The sequence below is a fragment of the Artibeus jamaicensis genome, unplaced genomic scaffold (genome assembly GCF_021234435.1).
Source record: "Artibeus jamaicensis isolate MK-2021 breed Jamaican fruit bat unplaced genomic scaffold, CSHL_Jam_final scaffold_1964, whole genome shotgun sequence".
Taxonomy (NCBI): Eukaryota; Metazoa; Chordata; class Mammalia; order Chiroptera; family Phyllostomidae; genus Artibeus; species Artibeus jamaicensis.
Genome location: NW_026522030.1, coordinates 7,740,243 through 7,767,195, shown reverse-complemented (window position 1 = coordinate 7,767,195; position 26,953 = coordinate 7,740,243). Strand labels below are relative to the sequence as shown.

Genomic DNA, 26,953 nt, shown 5'->3' with positions numbered 1-26,953 from the left:
TGAGGCACGGCACACAGTGACCGCGACCGGATGTGCTGCACCTCAGGGGCTGCCGGCTCCAACGCTCTCTCACTGCGACGCCGCCTCCTGTCCCTGACATTCTCAGACGTGTACTACGCATTGCTGGAGAAGCACCCCACTTTTACATCCCCACAGCTCTACACTAACCTAAATGTTTAACACAGTGAATGGAATTATGATAAATCAATATTATAGCACACTGGGTTGCCTTTAAAGGTAATAATGCTATGCTTTATTTACTTACCTTATTTATATTATTGACATAAATGTTCATGATATGACATCAAGTTTAAACATCAGGTTACAGAGCAATATATATAGAAGAATGCCCTGTTTATTAAATATATCTCTTCTTTCAATAATTTAAATTATTCTACAAAGAATAAGTAGCACTTAAAATATTTAATAAAGAATATGCTCTCATCCAAATTTCATTCCCGGAGATCAGATAAAAATCAATCCTATGACAATAGGCCATAGAAATCTCATCTTCCTTTAAATGTTAAATCTACTTAAGAGCTTTTCTAAAACAAGATAAAAAACAAAGTTGTGAAAAGTAAAAGTATTTTGAAAAAATACTTCTTAGGAGTATGACCTTTGCTATGTTTTACATCAGAGTGAAAGAATCCAAACTCTCAATCCCTATTAAGCATTCCAATTGAAAAAGGGTGGTTCCATTGTACAAGGTACTCACCAACAGAAAAGAATTAAGTTAGAATTGTTACTTCATATTATACAACAATTTTAACATGGATTAAAATTTAGATCTAAATATGAAATAGTAAATACCTTTTAAAAACACATGTGATGTTTAGATCTGAAAGTTTCTAAGCAGTACAGAAAAAACTGACCTGGTTGCAACGAAATCCTTTAACTTCAAAAAAAAAAAATCACACCACATACGATGACTAAAGACACGACAGTGTGATCTTTAGTAACAGGTAACATCAGTGGGCAGACCAAGATTTTCCAAGAAGACCTAAACATTCAATTAACAAATACAAGTTGAACATCTTTTACGATTTGAGCACCATACTACCTCAAGAGTGATTTTTCCTGGCAAGAGAGTTTCTAGTAGAAGCCAAATTCCCTACTTCAAACTGCCCAGTTCCTGTGGTAGATGTAGGAAATTGCTTCCATTTCTCAGGAGAATTGCTACACATGTGTCAATACCAACCTGCATCATTTTGAATATAAACCCCTTAAATAGTGATTCTGGGTTAGAGGCAGAAAAAGTAGTAATTTCAATGAAAGGAACAGAAGATAGCAACTTCTGTGCTACTCATCCTAATACAGGCAGGGGAACATACTTCCATTTCCGAGTCATTGGACTCCAGCTGTGGTGGGAGGATGGGCAGCATGGCCTGGCCCATTTTAGCCATCCGAGAGATCAACTTGGCCTTGGCTGTATCAGGATTCTGTAAAGACAGGAAAGTCATAAAAACCACTGTAATCCAGGTTCATGACCTTCAGTTAACTCTATGTCTGTGGCTCTTGTATCACATTCAACTAGTCCCCCTGCCATATCTATTTGAAACCATTTCTTCTAGAAAATGAGAGCATTTTCTGACCTAGAAACATGCACGGTTCATACATAATAACAGCAACAGTAAAATTAATTCCCTGTATGTTTGGATTAGACAGAGTGAATGAAGTAATACATACGTATTACTTCATTTCACTTAAGTCTCCCTGCCATGCATAATTATTCTCATTTTACAGATGAAAACCTAAAGTACAGATTAAAAGAGTAAGTAAGGCATTTTAGATGATAATACTTTCTCAAAAGCCTGGAAGAAATTCAGGAGGTGGACATTCAGAAGAGATTTGGGGAGGGAAGGGAACAGCAGCTCTGTTCTAAATTCAGCTGCTTTTAACTCTGACCTGGCGCTGACTGCACACTGCACACGACTGCATTCACACTGACCTCACAGTAGCCCCTGTGCTAGAAGCATCTGTATCCATTAACTGGTTCAAAGTACAGCCTTCCAGGTAGAGCACATACCTATGAGGGTGCCCAAGATGATCTACTGAGCACAGAAATGACCACAACCTCTATTTTACAATTATTTTATAGCTACAGCAGCAAGACAGTAAATCTGTTTACAGGAATTGACAGTGCTTTATTATATAATTTGTAAATAGACATAGACTGGGAGTATGTACTCATTTTTTTCTTAACTGACAGATGCATAATCAGAAAAGTTGGATCCATCAAGGGAGGACTCCACACAATAAAACAGTGTGATCTAGAGACAGAATATGAATGAGGAAACTTTGTATACACTAATGTGGAAAGATCTTGTGTTATATATTGTAATATGTAAAAAGCAAGGTGAAGAGAAATTAAATATATGTTCCTATTTGCTTGCATCTGCATAAAGAAACACTGAAAGAACATATAAAAAAGCAATAAAAGCTGTTGCTAAAGGCGGTGGGGTGAGACGGAATGAGACAGATGGGGACAGGGGTGGGCATGAGTCTTCTCAACGTATATCTTGTATTGTTCTGCTAACTGTACCGTACAAATGTAATTACCTATTCAAAACAGAAAATAAAAACTTCAATATCAAAATAGAAGAAGATGGTTATTTATGTTATGTGAATTTTGCCTCAGTTTTTAAAAAAGTAAAAAAAGAAAAGAAAAAGGCCACTAGTGTTCCACAAGTCACCAAAACTTAGAAATAGGTGACAACAGTAGCCGTGTCTGGAGAGCACCATAGAATAAATACTGGACAATTTTTTGGTGCCTGTTCAAAAATCTGAAAAACGTTTTTTGATTTTTTTCTGATTTTTTGGCTTAACCTTCTAAGTTTAGGGCATCACTTTTTGCACATCTTAGTTTATTTGCTTAATAATTCTTTCTTTGGGCTGAATATAAAAGTATTCAGTCCACCCAAGTAAACTAGGGGTGGAGAGAAATTACTTGTCAATTTCATCCCACACAATTATCCTGTTCCCCAGTGTGGTGGGTGAAGGCCACGGGGCTCTGGGACTTGAAGTCCTTTAGTCGTCACCTCTTCACAGGCAGCAAACTCAGATGCCGTCACGAACCAGGCAAGACAGCAGCAAACCACAATGTACATCCTCCTAAACACATTCAAATCCAAATTTTACTACAACAGTATGCTGATCTGATCTTGTATTTGGGGAAACGAAGAGGCCCAACATCCTTTTCAAAGTCAACTAGCTGGTGCATTAGTGCAAGACTCCTTCCTCTAAGAGGATAAAAGTATGGAGATATGCAGTATAACTACAATAACATGCAGTATTACAAAAATAATAAGATAATATGATCAGCTTTTACAATATGCCTGACACTAAAACTCCACAGGCATTATTTCATTTGAACCTCATAAAAGTCTCCTGAGGGATTACTGAAAACACACCATAAGCAGGCTCTGAGCTCAGTGTTTTACAGATACATCTCTAGTCCATTCTTATAGGAACCTTATTAGGGAGAGATGAGAATCACTTCCATTTTAATAATAAAGAAGCTGAGGATCAAAGTAAGTTTCTTAAGGCCACATGACTATACGAATAGAGATTTGAATTCAGGTCTATCTATGCAGAAGCCCAGGAAAATTTATACTGATTCCCAAGTAATATGAATAAAGTAGTCATCAAATTCTAGCTAAATCTACAGTTCTTGAATGTTTTAAAAAATCTCTACCCTCCACATGAACACTGAGGCTGAGGGAGACGGACCCATATACTCACTGCACTGACGGGGAGCTGCTCACTGAGGGAGTCGGACTTGGCACGAAGAGCTGGCTCCCTGAAAGCAAGCAGAGCACATCCTGAAATGGAAACAGAATCCGTAATCACCAGTCCAGATCCTACTGGATGAACAGACTGCTCCTCACGATGTTCGCCAATTTAACAGTAAAAGAGAATTTTAATTCTTGAGTTTGCTTACTCCCTGAAAGCTGGTGAAGAAGAACAATTTTCCATCCATATGCTTATTATTTACATTTCTTCCCTTGGGTATGTATGTTGTGACTATGCCTTTTGCCCAATTTTATTCCAGGATTTGACAGGCATTCTTTAATATCTGAGTTAGTGCTTTTTAATTTTTTATTATTTTTAATAATTAAAAAAAAAGATTTTATTTATTTATCTTTAGAGGGGAAGGGAAGGAGAGAGGGAGAGAAACATCAGTGTATGGCTGCCTCTTGTGCGTCCCCTACTGAGAACTGGCCTGCAACCCAGGCATGTGCCCCAAACCAAACCACAGCTGTTTGGTTCATAGGCCCATGTTCAATCCACTAATCCAGCCAGGGCTAAGTTAGTGCTTTAACAGACTATAAATATTAGTCCTTTGTCAGAAAAATCTGATGTGTGTTTTTTCCCATCCCATTTTTAACATTTAGAAATTCTTAGTTTGCAACTATACCCCTATTTCTGAACCCCTCCCAGAATAATGTTTATGGACAATAACAGGGCTTGATAATGACTCTAGCATCTTACCCTGACTTGAAAGGCACCGATGTGGGGGGTGACACAACAGGATCAGCAGGCAGGCCATCGGCACTGGGCACAGGTGACGGAGCTGCAGAGTCCCGGGAACTCACACTGTGCCCGTCAGAGCCGGAATCTCTGGCAAACTTCACCTGGGGAAAGAACGCACAGGTGAAACAGGTCACCACCAAGGCTCTCTTCCCCCTCCATCCTCCTTGCATTTTATTTAGTCTCTATTATACAAGTCATTACCTGCTCATTGTGGCAAATCAGAAAAGGTAGATAAGTAAAAAAAAAAAAAGGTAAGAATCACCTGCAATCCAACCACTGAACAATAACAATGTAGGATTTTGGATGTAGTATTTCACCTTTATTTTATGTGTGTTTTTATAAAAATGGGGCCACAGCGTTTTGCAATCCACTTTGCTCACTCAATGACATATTAACATATTTCCACATTGCTAAGTTAATGATCTACAACATCACATTTAATTACCAAAGAGTATGCCTAACTTCAAGGGTCATGCCCTTAACTTCTATTATCTACCAAAAAAAAAAAATGTCCAAAGAATTCTGGGAATAGAAGTCATAAATATCAATGCTATTACAAAATATATTTCACCAATTCCTACTCATTGTACATACATTCAGGTTATTTCTAATTCTCTCTATCACAAACAATACTTCTACAAATAGCTTTATATCTGTATCTTTGCATAAAACCTTAAATATTTCCAAAGCAGAACTTCCCAGAAGTTAAACTGTTGGATAAAAGGCATGCTCATTTTTAAAACTTCTGATATACACCACTAAATTTCCATACCTGCAAGGGTGAACCATGTTACACTGTCCAGGTAGTGTGTAAGTCCTCCTCAACACGCTTGTCACCCTGGGCACAAGTGTTCTCCATCAGTCTTGTCAATTTAATAAGCATTTCAATTTGTAATTATTCGTTTACTGGCAAAAAAGTAATTTTTTTATGATGTTCCCAAATGCCATTCTTAATGGATACAAATTAGTCTGTTATCCATTACCAGACATGATGTCCTCAGACTCAAAGGAAAACTGAGGTTACAAGGACCACAGAGAAGGCAGTTGTGGGCGCGTCAGTTAAAGAGGCTGGCGTGACCCCGCAGAGATAACAGTGTCCAGGTGGGGAAGCATATCCTTTCTCTGTTGTAGAAGGAACAATGGCCACAATAAGGATGACCATAATATGTATTTGTTGTATTTTATGGTTTATGATCACAGACATTATAACACTTGGACCCAACAATAACAGTATAAAGCAACAAGGGTCTTTTTTTCTCCCTTGGGGGGTAGCTTCAATTTAATTAACTATAATTTGTTATAAATTTCATTGTAAAAATTAAACAAATTCATAACAAAACTTTTAAATGGTACAAAGGGATAGAATGTAAAAAAGTTTCTGAATTCTATTTCCATTCTCCAGAGAAAATCACTTTAGAAGCATTCCTTTTAAAACTTGCAGAAACTCTCTAAGGATATATGAGCATATATGTGACTATATATATATGAGTATATATATATATATATATATATATATATACACACACACACACACAAAGGTATATTTATAAACATACAGGGTAGACAAAAACAGGCCTATGGATATTCGTATGGAAAAAGACATACGGGTTATGATTATTAAAATAGCTTTATTAACTCTGTTTTGCATTCTTTTAAGTGTAAACCTTTTACCCACCCTTGTATACAAACATATATGTACATATGTATGCCTGTGTAAATATACATAGGTATATATTTAAGTGTGTGTACACACAGACCATACTATCATACTGTTTTGCAACTTTCTCCTTTCCCTTAACAATAGATTTTGAATATTCTTTAAGAGTTACACAAAAGTTCACTCTATGAAAAGACCATGACCAGTCTCTTAATAATGGGCACTTTGTTGTTTCCAGTTTTTACTATTATAAACAATGTAGCAGAAGGGAGGAAACTATGTACCTATTTTTATATATCTATCAATAAACAGATATTTTTATATACTTGTGAGAATAAACTGATAGCATAAATTTGTAGCCTTGGAATTACTAAGTCAAAAAGTGGGTAGGAATCACTATTTTAAGGACGAAATACAAAGGCTAGTGTAGAAAAATGATTTGCTCAGTCAACGATCTCTCTGAGACTCTAAATAGAAAGCCAGTAAGATTATAAACATTGGTATCAAAAAAAGTCTTCAGAATCTGGTTTTCAAACGTATTGACTCATTTTACTTAACTAGCAAAGAGGACTCATCGACAGAGCACAGCGCAATTTTACTCACCCGCCTGATCTCCACCTCGAACACCAGGATTGAGTCCATTGATGGCGTCCATCCTATCGCCCCCTCAGAGCCAGTAGCACAGGCTGGAGGGATGATAAGCAACCGCTTCCCTCCTTTTTTCATGCCCAGCATTCCATCCTCCCAGCCCTTGAGAAATCAGAGAAGGGGAAAAGCTCATCAGACACAAACCTCCTCCAAAGAAAAAATGAAGTACAGGGTCATCAGGTTTCACTCATCCACACTTTCAGGTTTGGAGCTCTGGAAAGAGCTCAAGTTTAACTAGTCTCTTGCCTCCTCATGGGTTAAAAGAATATCTAGAATGCTGCTTCTAATTTACTCATAAAAGCCAGGATATCTGGAGATGGATGAAATATAATTATTTTGGACAATGAGACAAATTGGGAGGAATGGGAGAATGGCATTAAAAAAGAAAGAAAAGCTGTCACTTATTAAACCCATTTTTCCAAGTACTCTGGCAAGTGCCTTACTTACATTATGTTGTTTACCAAAATAACCTCGTACGTTGGCGGCATTATCCCCATTTTACAGATGAGAAAAATGAGGCTTAGAGAGGTTAAATAGTACAAGATCAGATAAAGAGAGAACCTTAAAAGCAACAAGAGAAAAGTGGAGAGTTACCTACAAAGGTACCTATAAGACCACCAGCTGATGTCTCAAAAGAAAACTTTGCAGGCAAGAAGGGATTAGCAAGAAGTATTCAAAGTGATGCAAACCGAAGACCTCCAACCATGATTACTCTCTCCAACAAAGTTATCATTTAGAAGGCAGGGCAGATAAAGTGCTTCCCAGACAAGGTAAAGGTAAAGGAGTTCATCATCACCAAGCCCTTATATGAAATGTTAAAGGGACTTATTTAAGAAAAAGAAGATCACTACTATGAACATTAAAATGACAACAAACTCAAAACTATCAACAACTAAATCTAAAAAACAAAAACTAAGCAAACAACTAGAACAGGAACAGAATCATAGATATGGAGATCATATGGAGGGTTAGGTTAGCAGCAGGGAGGAGGAGAATGGGTACAGAGATTGAAGCATGGCTGGTAGGTACAAAATGGACAGGGGGAAGTTAGGGACAACTGTAATAGCATTATCAATAAAATATACTTTAAAAAGTATAAAATATAAAAAGATATAAGTTACATAAATGGCTTTGGGGACATCATTACGTAAATAAAGGTTACTTGAAGACAAGCACTGGAGTGCCTGTGACAGATTACTGAGATGGCTGCTAAGTGACTACTGTAGCATTCACGGCACAGACATGCTGGAGCCGGGACGACACACCTCCACGGCAGGACAGAGCGAGATTTCATCACACTTCTCGGAATGGCAAGCAACTTAAAGCGTATGAATTGTTTACTACGGAATTTTCCATCTAATATTTTCAGACTGCAGTTAACCATGGGCAACTGAAAGCCAGGAGAGCAAACCCACGAATAAAGGGGGACGACTGTACATTGTCTCATAGGTAAAAATCTTCCAAATGCAGACGTTTGCTTTTGATCAAGCCTTTCCAGACTCTCAGAAGACACCCAGGTTAGAAAATCACAAAATTTCATCTAAATTAAGCCCACTGTAACTGATAACACCATGGAATAACACAGTCCAGATTTACCTTGATGACTTTTCCTGACCCCAATTTCAGGCGAAGCAGCTTATCTTTGTTAGCAGTGGAATCAAAAACCTGTTTGATCAAAGTAAATGATACATGAGGTCATTTTCAAAAAAAATAATAATCATAATATGCAATTTACTACATACTAGCAGAGTATTTCTAGAATAGGGAATGTCAAATATATAGGGAAAAGAGTTTTTAAGACAGCTGAAAAGACAGGACCACATCATGGCTAAAGGGTGTTATCACACAGAATATCCATGAAGCATTTATTTTCCAGTTTTAGAAAAAAAAGTAACTTCATTTACTAAAAGCACTTTCCATCTATAAAGAACTTTCAAATAAATTACCTCATTTATTGCTGACACCAATCCTGTCACTAACCACTAACCTCCATCCACCAAAGGGGAAAAAATTTTAAGAGTTTAAATGACTTGACAAAGTTAGGATATAACTGGGACTGAATCTACTTTTTTTTGACTAACAGTCTTAAGTTTTTTTCTATCATACTACACTGCTTTGAGGGCTCAATAATATTGGAAGACAAAAAACTCAACCTATTCACAGTATCTAGTATAAGAAAAACTGAAATAACTGGAAGGTCTAAAGAAGTTTTAAGACCTACTCCCATATGAATATATTCAAGTTTAAAACTGGCAGAGGAGGACACATGAGGGAACAATTCCCAAAATAATACTTGGGAAGTTGGTTCCCATTTTCTCTAAGTAGTGTCATAGTGGCACCAAGCAGATTTCATACATTAGCATTTCATGACTATGCCCCCAAAACAACAGTAGGAATTAAAACCAGGCTCCTAAAAGATTTCTATTTGCCAGCAGCAGCAATTTACAGTAATACTACCTTACATCTGAATAACCCTCATGCTGTTTAAATGACAAAGGAATTTGCAGGGTACATTCTCTTACCTGGCCCAGTGCATGATTCTGAAAGAGCCAGCTGGTATAGGCCACTTCCAAAGAATCACCAACTTCCACAGCAGGACCCTCTGTTACAATGAGGTCCTGTGATAGCACTACATCCAGGGAAGAGGTGCTGTTGCATTTGGCAATGCACACCTGTGAGACAAAATCGAAGCAGCATAATCTTAGTTTAAGCTCAGATAATACACTCCATTTTTGCTAATGTTCTTTTCCAATCAGCAGTGTCCACTAACAAAACAGACTGCCAGTACATGTTTAGAAGTAAACCATTCCAAAGTCAGTAATCTTGCCAGGAATTAAAGTGTCTAAGAGTGTGGCTTTGAAGTCAGACTGAGTACGCATCTGGGTTTACTAACTGGCACTTATTAACATGTGGACTGGGCCACGTAACTTAAACTCTGTGACCCTTATTTCAGAGGTTTTTATGTAAAATGGAGATAAAACTTTGCAATCTCTCCTAATGTAGTTAGAAAGACTGAACTGAATCAAGTGGAGTACTAGGCATAGTACCTGGAAAATAACGGTAAGCACACCTAAATGGTAGCTATCATTACCGTACTGGTTTACTGCTGCAGAGTTTGGAAACCTAGGCAAGACAGAGAGCTTAAAAAAACATACAGAAAGCATTTTTGAGAATGTAGAAACTTCATTGCCTTCATTGTAGAAACCACGCAGAAACTTCATTTTTTAATGCGACCTTTTCTCCTTTCTTTCCTTTTGATTCACACTGGCCTCATCCAGCACCCTGCCTCACCTGCCTCGTCCCGTGCACATCCACTTCATCATTGATCCCTCAAGACAATGAGGTTCTGGTAAGCATTAAACAGTCTTAGGAACAAAGTCTTAGTCTACTGACTGCAAACAGAGTTTCAATCAAACTAAAGATAATATCTAGTCCTCAGTTTTGTTTCAGCTCCAGACCCAGAAAAGCAGTGAAGCCGGAGGAAGTGGCACCATAGCTGACAGGAGGACCAGGTGCACTGATCAACTACCTCCCACCCTGACGGTGACCAGTCAGTAGGGACCACAACCCCAAATGCCTCAGTCCCCTATGCCACCCACCTCATAGGAGTCGTGGGGAAGCCAGGTCTTTGAGCACTGGCTCACCTGTGACTCTGCGCATGGCACCTCTTCCTCAAGTAGTAAACATGGCACCTCAACATGACACCTCTTCCTTACTTTCTTTGCTGCAATCTCCTATTTGTGTGCTATTGGGCTTTGATGTGTGCAGGCAAATGAGCACCTTTAGTAGGGTAACAAGAATAAACTGGGGGGAAAAAGGCCCTTTAAAAAACCATGTTGAATTCCCATAATTTATATCTGCACTACCTACAGTTTTAGCCATATTATCTTAGCACATATCTTAGACAAAGAAATCAGCAACATCATTATGAATAATTATTCTATAGTTTTTTATGGCATAGCATTTTAGTTAATGTTTTACCACAGCATACATTAGAAAGCTGCTACTCATTTTCTTTTAAAAAGTTTCATTATTGTACTCAAACAGATGCTAACTAAACCAATGAAATGTCATTTTTTACCAAGCAAATAAGACTTAAAAAACAAAAAACAAGATAACTCCAAATGCTGGCACAGGTACAGTGAGAGAACCGACAGGACTGTAAGGTAGTACTCTCTCTCTCTGCAAAGCAGTGTGCCAAAGTGCACAGAAAATCTAAAAAATCTGAACCCTTTGACACAATCTTTACTTCTAAAAATTCAGCTTAAGAAAATAATCAGGTGGAAAAAAGACTTAAATGCTCACTATAGTATCATTTATTTAAAAGACTGAAACCAATCTAAATGCCTAAAAGCAAGGGAATGCCTAAATAAACTTAAGGAGCATTCATATTATTAAGCTTTCAAAATGTTTCCAAATAATGAGGTAGAAAAAGATATATCATACATTATTAAATAAAATAAGCAAGATATAGAACTCTTAAAGGAATGAATCAAAATATGCATTATGGGTCAAAAAAATAACATGTTAGTAGTGGTTATTTAGGGTAGTAGGATTATAAATGATTCTTTAAAAGTTTTCCCAAACTTTTTACAATGATCATGTAGTAACCCTTAAACAATTCTTTTTTTTAAAATAATTTTATTTAGTTATTTTTCAAGTACAGTTTTTTGTCTATTTCTCCCATCCCAGCCCCACCCACCCCGTGCTCCCCACCTCCCTCCCATTTCCACCCCCCTCCCAGTTCTCATCCCTGTGTCCTTCATATTTGTTCCTCCAAATCCCTCCCCCTTTTCCCCCTTAAATGCCCTTCCCTCTCCCCTCTGGCCACTGTCCCCTTGTTCTCTATTTCAGTCTTTGTTTTTATTCTGCTTCCTTTAAACAATTCTTTTAAAACACTTTTTAAAAAATAGTTATACCCATTCCTTAAGATAATTTATGAAGTGAAAATATTTTAAAGAACTAAGTTTACATTTAGCCTTTTTTTCTCTTAAAGTCTCATTTTCAAGCAATTTGAATTAAGTACTCCTATTATTTCCCTAAAATACAATAAGCTCAGGTGACGAATTTAGTGGGTTTTTTATGCTTGGCCATTAACAAAGTATAGCATATACTTTCCTCAAATCAAAAGAAATCCAGACTAGTGTTTGGTTGTTCACAGGAAGGATACCATGGTCTTACCTGTTTATTGAATTCCACAGCAGCCTTTTCTGACTCAAACATGATGGACCAGTTTTGCCTTTGGTCATCATAAAAGGTGCTATAGTTATTGGGCCGAACCTAGGGAAAGGAAAAATGTTGGTATAACTTAACTATAGGCAGCAGAGCAGATACATCTGACTGCCTAAACTGATAGAAGAGGGCCCTGACCAAGATGGACCCAAAGAAAGATGTCAGGGAACTCTCTTCTTCCCTCTCGCCTTCCATCAATCCCTCAGTCCACCTTCCCAGAAGGCAGCCAAAAGACCTTTCCAAAAGGCTCTGTTAAAGATACGCAGTCTGACATCCAGGGCTGAAGCAACCAATCTAATTCCCACCAGGTATGCACAGACCACTCCCCCCTACAACCCTATCCCAAGGGGGTTAATGATTATAATACAGGAAGTCTTACCATTAGCTCAAAGTTCAGGTGAATCCTGGCCACAGTAACTGGCTGTTGCTGACTGATGTAAAGAAGGATCTTATACTGTACTCAAGCAAAGATGGGCATAAAAAAAGAGAGAAGTTAAAAGACAATACAAAAATCAGCAGTAAGATGTCAGGGATTGTGTTTCATACATGTATAAAGCTCAAAACTCAGTTAATCCCTTACAGGCTGGATTTTAAATGATACCTTCTCACTACCCATTTTATTCTCTTTTTATTTGGCTTTACTCTTTAACTGTAATTAGCAATGTCCTTATTTTGTTCGTGTTTTCATTTATACAAGGGGTGACTAAGAGACAAATAAATGGCTAACGGGAGCATGAGAAAATGCTCAACATCATCAGTCACTGGGGAAATGCAAATTAAAACCACAATAAAGTGCCACGTCACAATTAACCAAAATGGCTATTAAAAATAACTGAAAAATAACAAAGTGTTGGAACCCATGTTTCTTATAAAAATGTAAAATGGTAGGTTGCTGTGGAAACAGTCTGGCATTTCCTCAAAAAGCTAAATATAGAATTACGTTATGACAGCAATTTCACTCCTAGTGTATACCCCAAAAAAAGAAAAGAAAAAGAAAACAGGGACTCAAACATATACTTGTATACCAATGTTTACTGCAATTATTTATAATTGCCAGTAGCTGGAAACAACCAAGTGTCTGTCAACTGATGAATAGATAAACAAAATGTGTTATATATACACAATGGAATATTACTTAGCCATGAAAAGAATGAAGTTGTGATACATACTACAACATGTATGAATCTTGAAAACATTACACTAAATATAATAAGCCAGTCATAAAAGGACAAATATTTTATGATTTCACTTATGTGAATTATCTAGAATAGGCAAATTCATAGGCCCAGGATGTAGATTAAGGTTCCCAAGGGATAAGGGAAGCAAGGTTGGGGAATTATAGATTTACAATCACAGATTTTCAGTTTCGGTTGATGAAAAAGTGGAAACAGACAGTGATGGTTGCTCGATACTATGAATGTAATTAATGCACTAAATTATACACTAAAATATGGTTTAAATGGCAAATTTTATGTTTCATTTACCATATGCACACATACAAACCAATTGCACAAATGATTAAAATTCAACCCCAGAGGGGAGGATGAAACTATGAGGGCTCATACATACACAATCCTGCGCCAGAAGGATCTTTCCTTAGCTATGTTAGACAGGTAGAGTGAGGGGCTCATCACCTCAATGCAATCCAATCACATATCAAACTGGTCAGGGAAGGATCATAGATTTATTAAGGGTCACTCCACTTTAGGGCTGTCCCTATTCTCAAGCATTATCTTCCTGGGCTTTTCATTGAGAGCCTGGAATATCTCTGACTACGCTGGCCTGCTGTTTGCCCATCAGAGATTCTGAGCTGAGTTCTTTAGCCTCCTCCCTAAGAAGTTCAAAATTTAGCAAATGTATTGAGAGGAAGGTCATTCCATACAGGTTCTCGTCTTATACTAGGACTTTATGTCCTGTGCACAAGATTGCACAAGATTGCGCAAGTTTCCCTGTGCCTTTCCGGTAGAGCCCCTGGACTTCTGAACTCAGCAATGCCCTAGGGAAAAAGAACCAATCTTGCTTTTAGAGAAACTCTAGTTTTTGCCAATGCCTCTTGCGCCCCACTGTCTCAGTGCTTGGACCATACCCGATGTTTAGTCCACACTTAAGTATCAGCAGAAGTTTCAAGGAATCACTCAACTCATTGTCTCTTTCCTCTCTGAAATTTTAGTTCATCTAGTTCTCATCATTTCCACAGCTCAACAATGAATTTTAAAGGGTAATTTTTGCAGCAATTTATCTCCTTTTCAATAATTGTTATAGCAGAAATGTTTTCTGCCACAACCTACTACACCCTACTTGGTAGTGAAGGTTGGTAAAGTCCCAACATCAGATTTTTATGATATAAATGGCAACCCCTAATGAACGGATCTAAATAATTATCATTGAAGGCTGCTAACATGAGAAACAACCAAACTTTATTTACTTCCAGATGGAAAAATGAAACAGACTTAAGGGACGGAGTGACTAACTGCAATATATGGCCCTTATTAGATCCTGTTTAAAACAAACTTCAAAAAAAATTAAGGAAATATGAACACTAGCTGGTAGTGAATGGTCTAAAAAAATTATTGTGGGTGATTTTTTTTTAGGTATGATAATGAAATAATGGTTGCATTTTTAAAAATCCTTTTCTTTTAGCCCTGGCTGGTATGGCTCAGTAGAATGAGCATGGGCCTATGAACCCAAAGGTCATTGGTTTGATTCCCAACCAGGGCACAGTCAGGGGGCATACAAGAGGCAAATGATTAATGTATCTCTCATACATTTCTCTTTCTCCCCCTTCCCTCTCTTCCCCTCTCTCTAAAAGTAAATAAATAAAATATCTTAAAAAATCATTTTCTTTAAGACATACATACCAAAATATTTATAGCTAAAATTGTATACTGGAGATTTAGTCAAAACAATCCGAGTGGGATAAGAAGGGAGACTGGCTTGGTTTAACTGCTAGAGCCTAGTAATGGGTATCTGGGATTCATTATTCCAGTCCTATTTTTATGCTTCTAAATTTCCATAAATAAGTTTTTTGTTTGTTTTTAGTACAAATGAGAATTGGGTACATTAGCTGCCCTGAACGGGTCATTTTCTATCTCTGTGTCTGAGTTGCTGAGGAGTATGGAATCCATGCTCTCTGGACCTCCGAAATTCTCTAATTTCTTATGCTCATTTCAACAATTTTCAAAATCATTTGAAGCAGAATTTGAAGCTAGATACAACCCACACAAGTAAATCAGTCTCAGGGCTTCTAGCCACATCTTCTTTCTGATCTAAACCAGTATTTTACTGTGTTGTCCATCTCATTATTAAAATTCTGAAGGATAAATACTGGTCATTAATGCAGGTACAAAGACATACTGCTCTAAGTAGTATACTAAGTGTTGCTCATTACCTTACAAAGAGAGGTCCCTAGTGAATGGTTTACTCTGAAACTCCAAATGCGTAAGCTAGGTCCATATCACATCTGTTTTAATGCACAGTAGTAGGGAAAGACTATAAATGTACCTAATATTAAAAATTAGCACTCAGAACAATCATTCTAATTCTCTGAAACACGAGACACTGGGCAAGCCCAGAGGAAAGGCAGTTCTATCAATATGACCTGGGGCACCTGAATGTACATGAGATGCGGGGCAATCTCACCTCTCTGGCTGTGTGATTTCCCAGGACTGCAGCACCAAATTTGCCCTGCTTTACATATTGACCATTTGTGCTACAGAAGGAAAAAAACAACAGGTATTAGTACTTCCTTAAACTAAGCAGAACCAGCTTTATTTTCTGCAACATAAAAACGGGAAATCTAGTCATTCAGCCTCTAGAAAGGACTGGAGATGAACAGTTTACAACTTAAAGCTTTTACACAACATCTTTACTCTTTAAGTATCTACTATTCATATCTTAGTGTAGTAGCTTTCTTTGAGCACTTGGAAAGGCAGTTGTTGAGGGTATAAGCACTCTGCAGGGGAGAGAGGGAGGGACGAAGGAGAAGAGACAATGGCTCTTTAAAGTTTTATGAGAAGTTGGAGAACTCAAAAGTTAAAATGCATGAATGGTACTTTTGCCAGGGAAAGGCTGAGTAGCTGTTTTGCAGTGCACAGAGGCTTACACTGAGAAGGCAGGAGCTTCACCCACCCCCAACTTCAGAAAGTGCTCCTTCTCGGCTACTTACTATCTGTAGGCATGGACTGCTGTTGCAACCAATACCGTGGAAGTGCCTGTTGAGGTGGGTGCTGTTTTTGGTGTCGCCTGATTTCCTGAAGATGAAAAAGGAAGCAAAGTTGTCAATCATTTCTTGATTGAAACCGTGGTTTTTTTTTTAAACTATTAAAGCTGCTTCAAAATTCTTCTTCACAGAATTCTTCTTTACACCCTACAGTTAGTGTTAAAATGCTCTCATGACCATTATCATCATTTGATCCATAAAACAGTGGTATGAGCTCATCTGGGGATGAGAAAACCCAGGCTCTAAGCACTCAAGTGCTTTATGCAATGGTAGCAGCAAGCCTAGACTAGAACCCAAGACTCTGACTTCACTCCAAACAAGAATTTGGGGCTGGGCAAGAAGTGTTACCTAGAAAATGAGGTCAAATTCTATCTACTTTCTTTTCCCCTTCCAATATTTTGACCACTTTCATAAATGAAAATGAAACTATTTCTCCTTCCCTTACTTCTGGAATACAGAACGTATAATACTCAGGTCACAGCCATTACTTACCTTTCACGGTGGTATAAGAGTCATTCCAGTGTTTTGAAATAAGGGTATATTTAGATGAGTCACATATTTACACTCACCACATGAGTAGTGAGACATAACAACCAAGAATTTATTTTCAAAAGCATCCTTGTTTTTTTTATTTTGCACTGATAAAAAAACAAGGCAACAGGCCCCAAATAAAGTCACTTATGCTAAACTCCACATAACCAAACTGAGATTTAATTCCAGTTTGGCCCTCCCAGAAATGGAAGCTTAAGCCAGTAATTGCCTGATCAGCACTAGTGAGGTAATACGCCTGAAGACCCGCTGCCACCCCCTAAGGGGAAGTAAGCTGGCAATAAGCAACCCGCCTCTTTGCCTAATACAACTTCTTTGTTCCCGCTCCCTTCTGCTTACAAGTCTTCCATTTTGCACAGCTCCTCGGAGCTCCTCTCAGTTACAGTGGATGCTGCCTGATTCAGGAACTGCTGAATGAAGCCAGTAAGATCTTTTACATTTTATCCAGTTGAATTTTGTCTTCTGAATTGTGTATTGACACTTTTTTCTGATTGTGGAGTACATATACATTGTAGGAACTTAGCAAATACAGAAATATAAAGAAAATAAAAACTTTTTTTATGTTTATGAGGTTACAGGTCTGTAACCTCACCACCCAAATAAGTGTTAATAGTTTAATGTATTTATTCCTATTCCTTTTTCTATACACATAAACCCTGCAGCTTTGTCTTTCTGAAACAAAATTAATAATATAATGACAACCTCCTTGTCTCTTTTTCTCTTAATTCTTTCTTTCTTTTAAAAGATTTTATTTATCTTTAGAGGGGAAGGGAAGGAGAGAGGGAGAGAAATAGGAATGTATGGTTGCCTCTCCTGCATCCCCTGTCGGGAACTGGCCTGCAACCCAGACATGTGCCCTGACTGGGAATCGAACTGTGATCCTTTGTTTCGCCGGCCCGTGCTCAATCCACTGAGCTATACCAGCCAGGGCCCTCCTTTTCTTACTTAGCATAGGCATTTCCTTTTATTCTTCAAAATGTCCAAAACAAAAGACAAAAGTCCTAAAAATGTTTTTAGTGGCTACATAAAATACTGCATTATCACGCTACCAAAATATATCCAATTTTCTATTGTTTGATATATCTTTGAGCCTCCTCCAACTTTTCTGTATTACAAATAATGCTATAGTAAGCACTGCTAAAATGCACATTTTTGTCTGTACCTCCTATTATTTTCTTAGAAAATTTTTCTAAAAATGGAACTGGGAGATGAAGGAGCATCATAACGTTTAAGGGTATGTCACATTCTGCCTAAATGCCCTTGACAAACGCCACGCCGCTTTACGCTCCCACCAGCTGTACGAGTCTCCCAGCTTTGCATCCCTGACGATGTGAGAAAATAATCTTTTTAAAATTTTTACTAATGGGAGGCAGGAAATAGGGAAAGGGGAAAGTCACCCCACTGTTGCTTTCATTTGCATTTATTGTTTACAGGGAAGCTGAAATTTTAACATTTTCTATAAACTTATACACTGAACATTTGCTTTGTTTTGATGAATTGTCCACTTATATCATTCACTTATTTTCTTAGCCTGGTGTTCACATTTTCCTTACTTTTTAGTAAAACCCTACAACTAGTTTTTACCTTATTCAGCACTTTCCAGCTATATGTAATACTATAATATTATCAAACTTTTCTCCTGATACACAGTGTATGACAGGAAAAAAGTAACTAAGGCCAGAATGCGCTTATCGGGGCAAGTCTGAAACATTGAGGAAAACTGTCTCCTTGAGGTCGGCCTAGCATCCGTCTAGAGGATGGTTTAACTTCTCCCAGCACACCCGCACCTCCCTATCTAATGCCATGGACCAGGAAGGTGTTTGTGGGTTTGCTAGAGGGATAAGTGAGTCAGATGCTCACAATCACATGATCTTCTCATTGGCTTAGCATTTCGTTCTCTATGAATTCAGCATTGTACAGGTTTTTGAATTCCCAACTCATGAGGACTTTCTTTTAATGGTGTGTAGTTTCCAATCTCTTTTTTTAAGCAAAGTTTCATTTGTTTTTAGTGTCTGTTCTTCTTTCCCTACTTTATAGAAATGAAAATAAGTATATATTCATTCATGCATGTGTGTTTATATGTATATATCTAGACATATAAACACATACATTATATATGTATATGTATACATGTGTGCATGTGTATATATGTATGTGTGTGTACATATATACACATGTAATTTTTTTGCACCCATATGTTGGATCTTCTTTGCTATCTTCAATGTTTTTTACTTTCTTTTTAAACCTTCTCTTGATTTTACTTTTCAAACCTTCCCCGACTACTGTGGCTCAGTGGATTGAGTGCTGGCCTGTGAACCAAAGGGCTGAGGGTTCAATTCCCTGTCAGGGCACATACCTGGGTTTCAGGACAGATCCCCAGTAGGAGGCATGTGAGAGGCAACCACACACTGATGTTTCTCTCCCTCTTTTTTTCTCTCCTTTCCCCTCTCTCTAGAGTTAAGTAAATAAAATCTTTTTTTAAAAAAATGTCCTCCTATTGCCCTGGCTGATGTGGCCCAGTGGGCTGGAGCACAGTCCTGTACCCCAAACGGCTGGGGTGTCGATTCCAGGTCAGGGCACACACCTAAGTTTTCAGTTTGATCCCTGGACAGGGTGTGTCTGGGAGGCAACCAATTGATGTTTCTTGCTCACACTGGTGTTTCTCTCTCCCTCCCTTCCTCTCTCTCTAAAATTGAGACAGATATTTAAATTTTTAAAATAATTTTCCTCCTGCTAACCTTCTATTTCTCTTGAGGCACAATCTGTTATTTATTCATTCTCTTGTTCTAGTTTAGTCTTCATTACTGAAATGATTTTTTTTTACATCTCTAATTCTTGTCTGAGTCCTGCTACTTACTCTTAGATATTCTAATTTGCATTAATCTTCTCATCTCAATGTCTTATGTTATTTTCTTAATGTTAGTAAGTGGTTATAGTTTTGATCTGCTCAGTAAGAAACATTCTCACTGAATGGAGCTTTCACTGTAGAGATACTGTTCTGTTCCTTGCTCTCTTTGTTTTTAAACTAGTTTTGCACAGAGTTTGATTCTGAGACTTTTCTATTGCTCATTTTTACTTGAAATTTGCTTTTCTTAACTCTTAGGAGGTTCATGGTAGCTTCCTAAATTCACAGAGCTCCCCCTTCTTTTTTTTTTTTTTGTGTGTGTGTATAAAGTTCAAAAATAGTGTGGATTCCTCCTGAGACTTTCTGACTCCACTTCTATCCTTATTCTCACCTGGATCTTCTCTCCTTCATTTCTAATATCTCTGTCCTCCTCGATGTTAACTCCACTCCCGGCAGGTTCTTCTCATTGTGGGGACCTGCCCTGGAGGTCACCATAGTGGGCGAGGTTCCGAAGTTCACAGGAGCAAGAGTGCTGCAGTTCTTTTAGCCCCATCGCCAACCCCTTGTACTTACCCACAACTGGAGGGGGCAAAACACTTTCCAGTTCCACCCTGGCCTATCACACTTTCCGTGAATGCCTTCTGGCTAGTGTGGGGTTCTCCCACTCTCAGACTCAAACATCCTCCCACTGCATCCCTGTCTGCTTCCATGCAAATGCTGCCACCGTGCAAGCCTTGTGGTTGTCAGTGGTCTGTCCACACCTGCTTGTATGTCGGGGTTCATGAGGATACCTCTTCAACTGATTTTGTCGGAAAAATTTCCATATGTTTGTCTTCCATATGTATGTTTATATCTAGTTGCTCTGTTTTTATATTGAAATTTTGAAGAGATTCAATAACTATGCTGCAGTCATGTTCCCCACAAAGACTTCTTATAAAAACATCCCTTGAACAGTATGGTCTACTATATTGTTACTTTACTTTTTATTTGTACATGCCTAATAAGATTGTATAGGTAATTTTTAAGTTCAAATGCCTTTACAATACTTCTTTGAAGGTATAATGAACTCACAGTTGTTGTTTCCTGATTTAAAAAAAAAAATCAAGTTACTCCCCTGGGTGGCGCCTTAGGTTTATTTTTATCTATATCCATTAACTCGGTCACTTAAAATTGAGTCAGAAGTCCACAGCTGATGAAGAGATGTGCCAGAGGAAATGTAAAGGCACAGCCTACCAGCAATCTGGTCAGGTTATGGCCTGAAGAACAGGATCAGCAATTCACTGCAAAGCTGCCAAAAGTGACAGGTAAGATTTAGAGCAGGGGTCAGCAAGCATGTTCTTTAAAAGGCCAGAGTAAAGCCCTGACTGAGGCTCAGCTCAGTGGACTGAGCACCAGCCTGTGAACCAAAGGGTCACCGGTTCAGTTCCCAGTCAGGGCACATGCCTGGGTTGCAGGCCAGGTCCCCAGTGGGGGGCACTCGAGAGTCAACCACACATTGATGTTTCTTTTTCCCTCCCTTCCCCTCTCTAAAAGTAAATCTAAAAAATATTAAAAAATAAAGGCCAGAGTAAAATATCTTAGACTTCATGGGCCATATGGTAACCATTACAACTATTCAGCTCTACTTATCCTAACACCTTCATTTGTACATGCGCCAGCATTGTGCCTAGCATGTAAAAGGCATGCAACGCTGTCATCTTCATTCAACAAATATTCCATGTCCCTCACCACCTGTTCAGTGCTGGCAGCTCAGGGCTGTTTCCATCAGTCCCTCTCTCCTCTTCAGGCTCTTACACAAAGACAGCAAAGTATAGGAGGGAAGAAAACCTTTGGAGTGAATCAGATCAGTGCTTGAACTTCAATCTGGCATTTACTGCTGCACGATGCTGATCGAGTCCCTAAACTTCTGAGACTCTAAAATGATGGTAGTCTCACCTTTATCACAGAACTGAGAATTAAATAAGGAAATAGATGTAAAGCACCCAAGACTGGACACATAGCAGGCATTATTAGTCCCCCTTCTCTCTTTTCCTTCAACGAATGTTCAATTTTCTTTTGTGTCCATCATGATGAAAGGTACAGGGATACAGCACTGAGCGTCACTGCCTAGTTAGGAAATACTTGTTGTCATCATACATCAAGGTAAAAAAAGTAATAAGCAGCTCTTCCTTCTCACCAGAACACTGGACAGTACCTACTAAGAGGGCCCTGGGCAGAGATTTTGAGAGTGGTGTCCACAATGGGCAGAATGGCTTACCTGTGACCTTTCTTCACCAGTTTCCAACAAAAGACACACTATCCAGCTGCTAGAATTGGTATCTCAGAACTCAGAGAGGCAGACTGATCTAGGAGGAACAACCTGGCATACCTCTGTGGGAAGGTTGTTACTTTCAAATAATTTGGTAGGGTCTAATCCTAACCTCTTAACTTACCTGCTGTTGCTGTTCCCTGGCCCTTCTTAGGCTGCTTTGGGGCTGTGTACTGGAAGAATTCATTTCCATGGCCAGCAGCTGTCTGATCCAGTCCAAAAAGAGAAGCCAATCTGGCACTGTCAGTAGAAAATGAAAATAACATTTCATTTGTCATATCTCAAACCTGGTATCATCTCACCTGCAATCTTGAATACCTCCTTGACTGTATATCCCACCATTCAATAATAAAAGTAGAAGACAAGTGTCTTTGAAATCAAGATTGTATTTGGATCGGGACACCATCGGCTGACCTTACCTGTCCACAAGATTTTAGTCAAGGCATTTCTTTCTGGACCTCAGTTTCTTGCATCTGTAAATTGAGGCGGTTGTTCCAGATGCTATCTATGCTAGTCCAGAGGCTAGTCTCTTTAAACTGTAAATTCTTGCCTTTAGCAAGTCATTGTTTCCTACTTCATACTAGTTTATTAAATTGAAAGAAAGCTGTACTATGAAGTTACACCATCAAACACGGTCCTGTCTACATTTCACCCAACAGGCAGAACCATTCTTTTATCACCCCTTGCAATGAAGCTTATGTCCCAAATATTCCAATGAAACTGCTTTTGCAAGGATTACCACCCACCTCTTTGTTACTAAACATAATTTATCAGTCCTTATCTGATTTGGCCTTCATGCTGCCTTTTTACACTGTCAACTAATTTGTTCTTCAAACAAAATCTTCCCCTAACTTCTGTGGGGATACCGTGAGTTAGGAAGAGGGACAAGCTCAAATAAGATATCAATAAATGTTAAAGACGCCCATTTCATGTCTTCCGATTTCTCTGGATCCTTGCAATCTTTCTCCTTTGCTCAACCCTTCAATGTCTATGCCCCTAAGATTTTATACTCCCTCACCCCTGGCAATCTCATTTATTTACCTTGGTATCAAGTGCTAGCCAAATGCTGATGATGCTCAAATCTGCATCCTCAACCCAGAATTTGCTCCTGAGTACCAGACAACACAGATATCCCACAGGCAACACAAATGCAACAGGTCCAAACCAGAACATCTCTCTTCCAGTCCCCACTGCCCCAGCAAAACCTGTTCTTACTCATCTGCTTCCTCTCTAGGTGAATGACATTTTGTGTTGGACTAACACCAGGTTCGGTGATTTATTAGAAGGGCTCCTAGACTTGGCATATAGTTGTACTCGTGGCTAAGATTTATTACAATGAAAAGATACAGAGCAACATCAGCAAAGGGAAAGGCACGTGGGACAAAGTCTAGAGGAAACCAGAGCAAGCTTCCAAGAGTCCTCTCCCAGTGGAGTGACACAGAACACATTTAATTTCTCCAGCGATGAGCTGTAACATGTGTGAAGTGTAGTCTACCAGGGAAGCTTATTAGTGACTTAATTTCCACAGGCTTTGAGTCTCTAGGGGCTGAGAAACAGAAACCCTCTAGCAGGTACCTAAATTCTAGATTCCCAGAAAAAACACAAGGTTCATGAATCATTTTGTTTGTACAAACGGTTTAGACAAGCGAGCCAATCTTGTCATTTACGGAAAGCTTTATTATCAAGGTGGGAAATGTTTACCAATGAAGTTCCCAGATGTCAGCCAAGGGCCAACCTTGTAAGCAGGGCTTTCTAAGGGTAATGGTTTCAGTTCTACTAATTTGTCTAGTTGGGCAAAATTCACTGTCACCATACACCTACCGCATCAAGGTGAAAGAAGTGAAAAGCGGCTCTTCCTTCCTGCCAAAACACCAGTTAATTTATAATTTTAAAATAAATGTCCTCCAATGCATTCATAGTTGCCAAAGTCTTTATCTAGCCTTAGTTTTTTTTTTTACTTTTAAAGATTTTATTTATTTTTAGAGGGGAAGGGAAGGAGAGAGGGAGAGGAGTATAGTTTTATACTCCTTTTCTCATCAAAAACAGTAACTGTATTTATGCTACATCAGCATATTTTAATAAACGGGGGTTCTTTCTGTTGGTAAAGTACTTCTTTTATGAACTGTGGCATCAAACATTTACTTCTAAAATAATGATAATGGCACATTGGTAGTCTGGTGGCAATCTGCTTGCCTGATTTCAAATTCAGGCTCCTTTAGTTTTTAGCTGTGTGACACTGGCAATTTACTTCTCCGATCCTTAACTTCCCATGTATAAAATGGGTATAATAGTAAAAACTACCTCACAGAGCAGCAGGGAAAAGTAAATATGATAATGTATATGTATTACTTAGAAGGATGTGCAGTGCCTGGCATTAAGTACACCAAATGTTTTAAATCATGTGCACACATCCTTAAAATATTAATTCAACTCAGATACCCTTGCAGAGAAGTAAGCTTAATGGATGCACAAACTGACCTGCAACTACGAACTGATATTAACAAGAAGACAAAACTAAAGAACTGGGAAGGGTCTCCCAGATCATCTAGAGAAAAGCCCATTATTTAACAGACTGGAATATGGAGAGCCAAGGAGAAAGAAGTGACTTACCCAAAGTCACACTCCTAACTAGAGGCAGAATCAACATTAGAACCTAGGCTTTTCTGTGTCTTTTATGGAACTTAAAAATGCTTTTTGATGATCGGTACGAGGTTTATCTTTTTCTACCTTTATACTGGTGATTTATCATTACTCTGCTAATCTGAAACACAAGCGTACACATAACTGGCCCCTTAAAAATGCTTTGTGATTTTTAATACTGGACTGATTTTACTCTACTAAATTGAAAGTTTCTTAGGAGCAGGAACTGTGCCTTATTCCCATGTGTATTAGCTAAAGCCAAGGACCATATACTTAGCAGGCATTTACATACTTGTTTATTTCAAAGTCACAATGGTGGGGAGAGGGCTAAATCCAAAAAAAAAACAAAACCCCAAAACAAAAAACCCACCAAAAATACCACACACTTCCTGATTACTACTTCAGGGTTACCCATGGACTTTAAGAGCCCTGGAAACATGGAACACAGATTATCGGTCATCTAGATAACCATCCTAGGCACTAATACTCCCTTTTCTATTAGGCTGGAATATCCTAAATGGAATGAAGGAAGTCATATAATGAAGCCAAGATACTTAAAAATTAATAAGCACAGTTATAAAGGAGGAAGTGAAAAGCAGCTACAGTGCTTACTGTCATATGTTCTACTTCCTTAGATAAAACGCTGCAGGAAAAGCTGAATCAGAGAATGTTGGTGCAGCTTTCTACACCCTCAAACTTAAATCTGATTTTTTTCTGGTTATTACTGTGAACAAAAATAAGGTATCTGAATAACTTTGTTTACTAAGACTTTCACCATTAAACTAGCTGTTGTCTATGTTTATGAGCACAGTCACACACTTAGAAATAAAGTGTTTGAAGTCCTCTGGGCCTGCTGTGGAAAGCAGCAAAGCTGAGGCACCAAGACCTATCTCGGGCCAGGAATCTGGAAAAGAGCACACGACTGTCATTTTTCACCCTGTAATTTTCCGTCAGCAGTCCACTGCTTGTTGCACGAAAGGTGAAAGCCCTAACTTTCATTGACGGACTTCCCCAAATACTTCCACCTAGTGAAGAATGTAAATTTAAAGTATATCTTGTAAACTTTCACAAGACACAGCTATATACAAACAAAACAGGTTTTATGAAAAAACATTACTTTAAAAAGTATACTACACAGTCAAAATCAGCAAGTTGGACTGTGAAAACATTTTGGTGAATGTTTTGGGTGGAATAGGGAAAATATGAATCCAAGCACAGCTTCACTCTAAACTATCTGAGGAACTGAAAGAACCTGAAGTGAAACTAAGTGGATGAAGGCCATCTAAAGTGGGGGTAGGTAGGCATGAAAAGAGGATTTAAGGATAGGAGCATAGAGCTAGTCACAGTGTAAGTTAAAAGACAGCCAGTATCATTTTATGTATGGAATCTCTACCAGGACTGGAAGCAACTTGAGGGCATGCACAGCAGCTTAAGCATCTTTGCAACTTCTTGGCACTTAGTGGAATGAGGGGAATATATTAGTGTATTCATCATTCTTCAGTACATTTCTTAAACTTGTTAAACAGAGATGTTCAACAAAAAAAAGGCTATGCAAAGGTCAGAACTTGGCAGGTCACAAGTCTGAAGGGAGTCCAGCTGTCTGCTGACACAACACAAGGGAAATGGCTGAAGTGATCCAAGTGGCTAGAAGCTGCCGCTTGAAGAACTTTAGCCCGGGCTAGTGACTGGGGGCAGAGGATAACGACAGCAGCCTCTTAGATTGGTTTTTAAGTTTTAGAGTGCACTTTTCACAACCATTATTCTTTCAGCAGGTACTCACTGTGTGTCAGACACTAGGCCGAGCGCTGGGCAGAGATGAACAACATAAGAGGTCTCTGTCATGTCAGCGCTCTTAATCTAATAGTAGGTTGGGTGTGCAAGGACAGAGATAATCACTCCTAGTTGTGGGACTAAAGAAGAGAAAGCAACTTTTTTCTGCCTGGAGCTGTGGAAGAAGAGAAAGCACAAAAAAGGCCACATCCGAGATAAGCCTTCAAGGATGCTGGACCTGACTCACCAGGGCTAATTCTTAAGTGTCCACCCAGGAGAAAAGTCTTACACAGCCCCAGGTGGCTCCTATGAAGCACTCTGAGACAGGGTATTCACACCAGCAATCACCCTCATTTAACAGAAGAAACTGCAAAAGCAAAAGGCGAACCCAGGGTCATACTGCGTGATCCGGGGAGATGCCAGGCCCAGAACGCAGGTGGACAGACGCAGCAGTTCCGAGCTCTGCCAGGATTGTATGATCTGTACCTAGAGTACCGAAATGTGCAGGGGTCTGGACCCGGAAGTTGGTCAGAGGTCTGATAAGAGAACGAC

General features: G+C 38.7%; 2 protein-coding genes across 4 annotated transcripts in view; one reads left to right on the top strand and one right to left on the bottom strand.

Annotated features, from left to right (window-relative positions):
- The window catches only part of FKBP15 (FKBP prolyl isomerase family member 15), a 50,665-nt gene that overhangs the window by 23,343 nt on the left and 369 nt on the right, over window positions 1-26,953 (bottom strand). For all 3 annotated transcript variants that reach the window (XR_008389917.1, XM_037163479.2, XM_037163481.2), the window contains exons 2-12: window positions 22,116-22,231; window positions 16,236-16,320; window positions 15,710-15,779; window positions 12,450-12,524; window positions 12,020-12,118; window positions 9,361-9,510; window positions 8,435-8,503; window positions 6,794-6,940; window positions 4,492-4,634; window positions 3,742-3,799; window positions 1,332-1,439 (exon numbers count right to left, since the gene is read on the bottom strand). Coding sequence is in view for 2 of the 3 variants with exons in the window: in XM_037163479.2 (XP_037019374.2) it covers window positions 1,332-1,439; window positions 3,742-3,799; window positions 4,492-4,634; window positions 6,794-6,940; window positions 8,435-8,503; window positions 9,361-9,510; window positions 12,020-12,118; window positions 12,450-12,524; window positions 15,710-15,779; window positions 16,236-16,320; window positions 22,116-22,231 (1,120 nt within the window). In the remaining variant the exon portion in view is untranslated. The remainder of the gene's footprint in view (window positions 1-1,331; window positions 1,440-3,741; window positions 3,800-4,491; window positions 4,635-6,793; window positions 6,941-8,434; window positions 8,504-9,360; window positions 9,511-12,019; window positions 12,119-12,449; window positions 12,525-15,709; window positions 15,780-16,235; window positions 16,321-22,115; window positions 22,232-26,953) is intronic.
- Window positions 17,157-26,953, top strand: part of SLC31A1 (solute carrier family 31 member 1) — a 43,355-nt gene continuing 33,558 nt past the window's right edge. The window contains exon 1 of the mRNA XM_037163483.2: window positions 17,157-17,261. The gene's annotated coding sequence lies outside the window, so the exon portion shown is untranslated. The remainder of the gene's footprint in view (window positions 17,262-26,953) is intronic.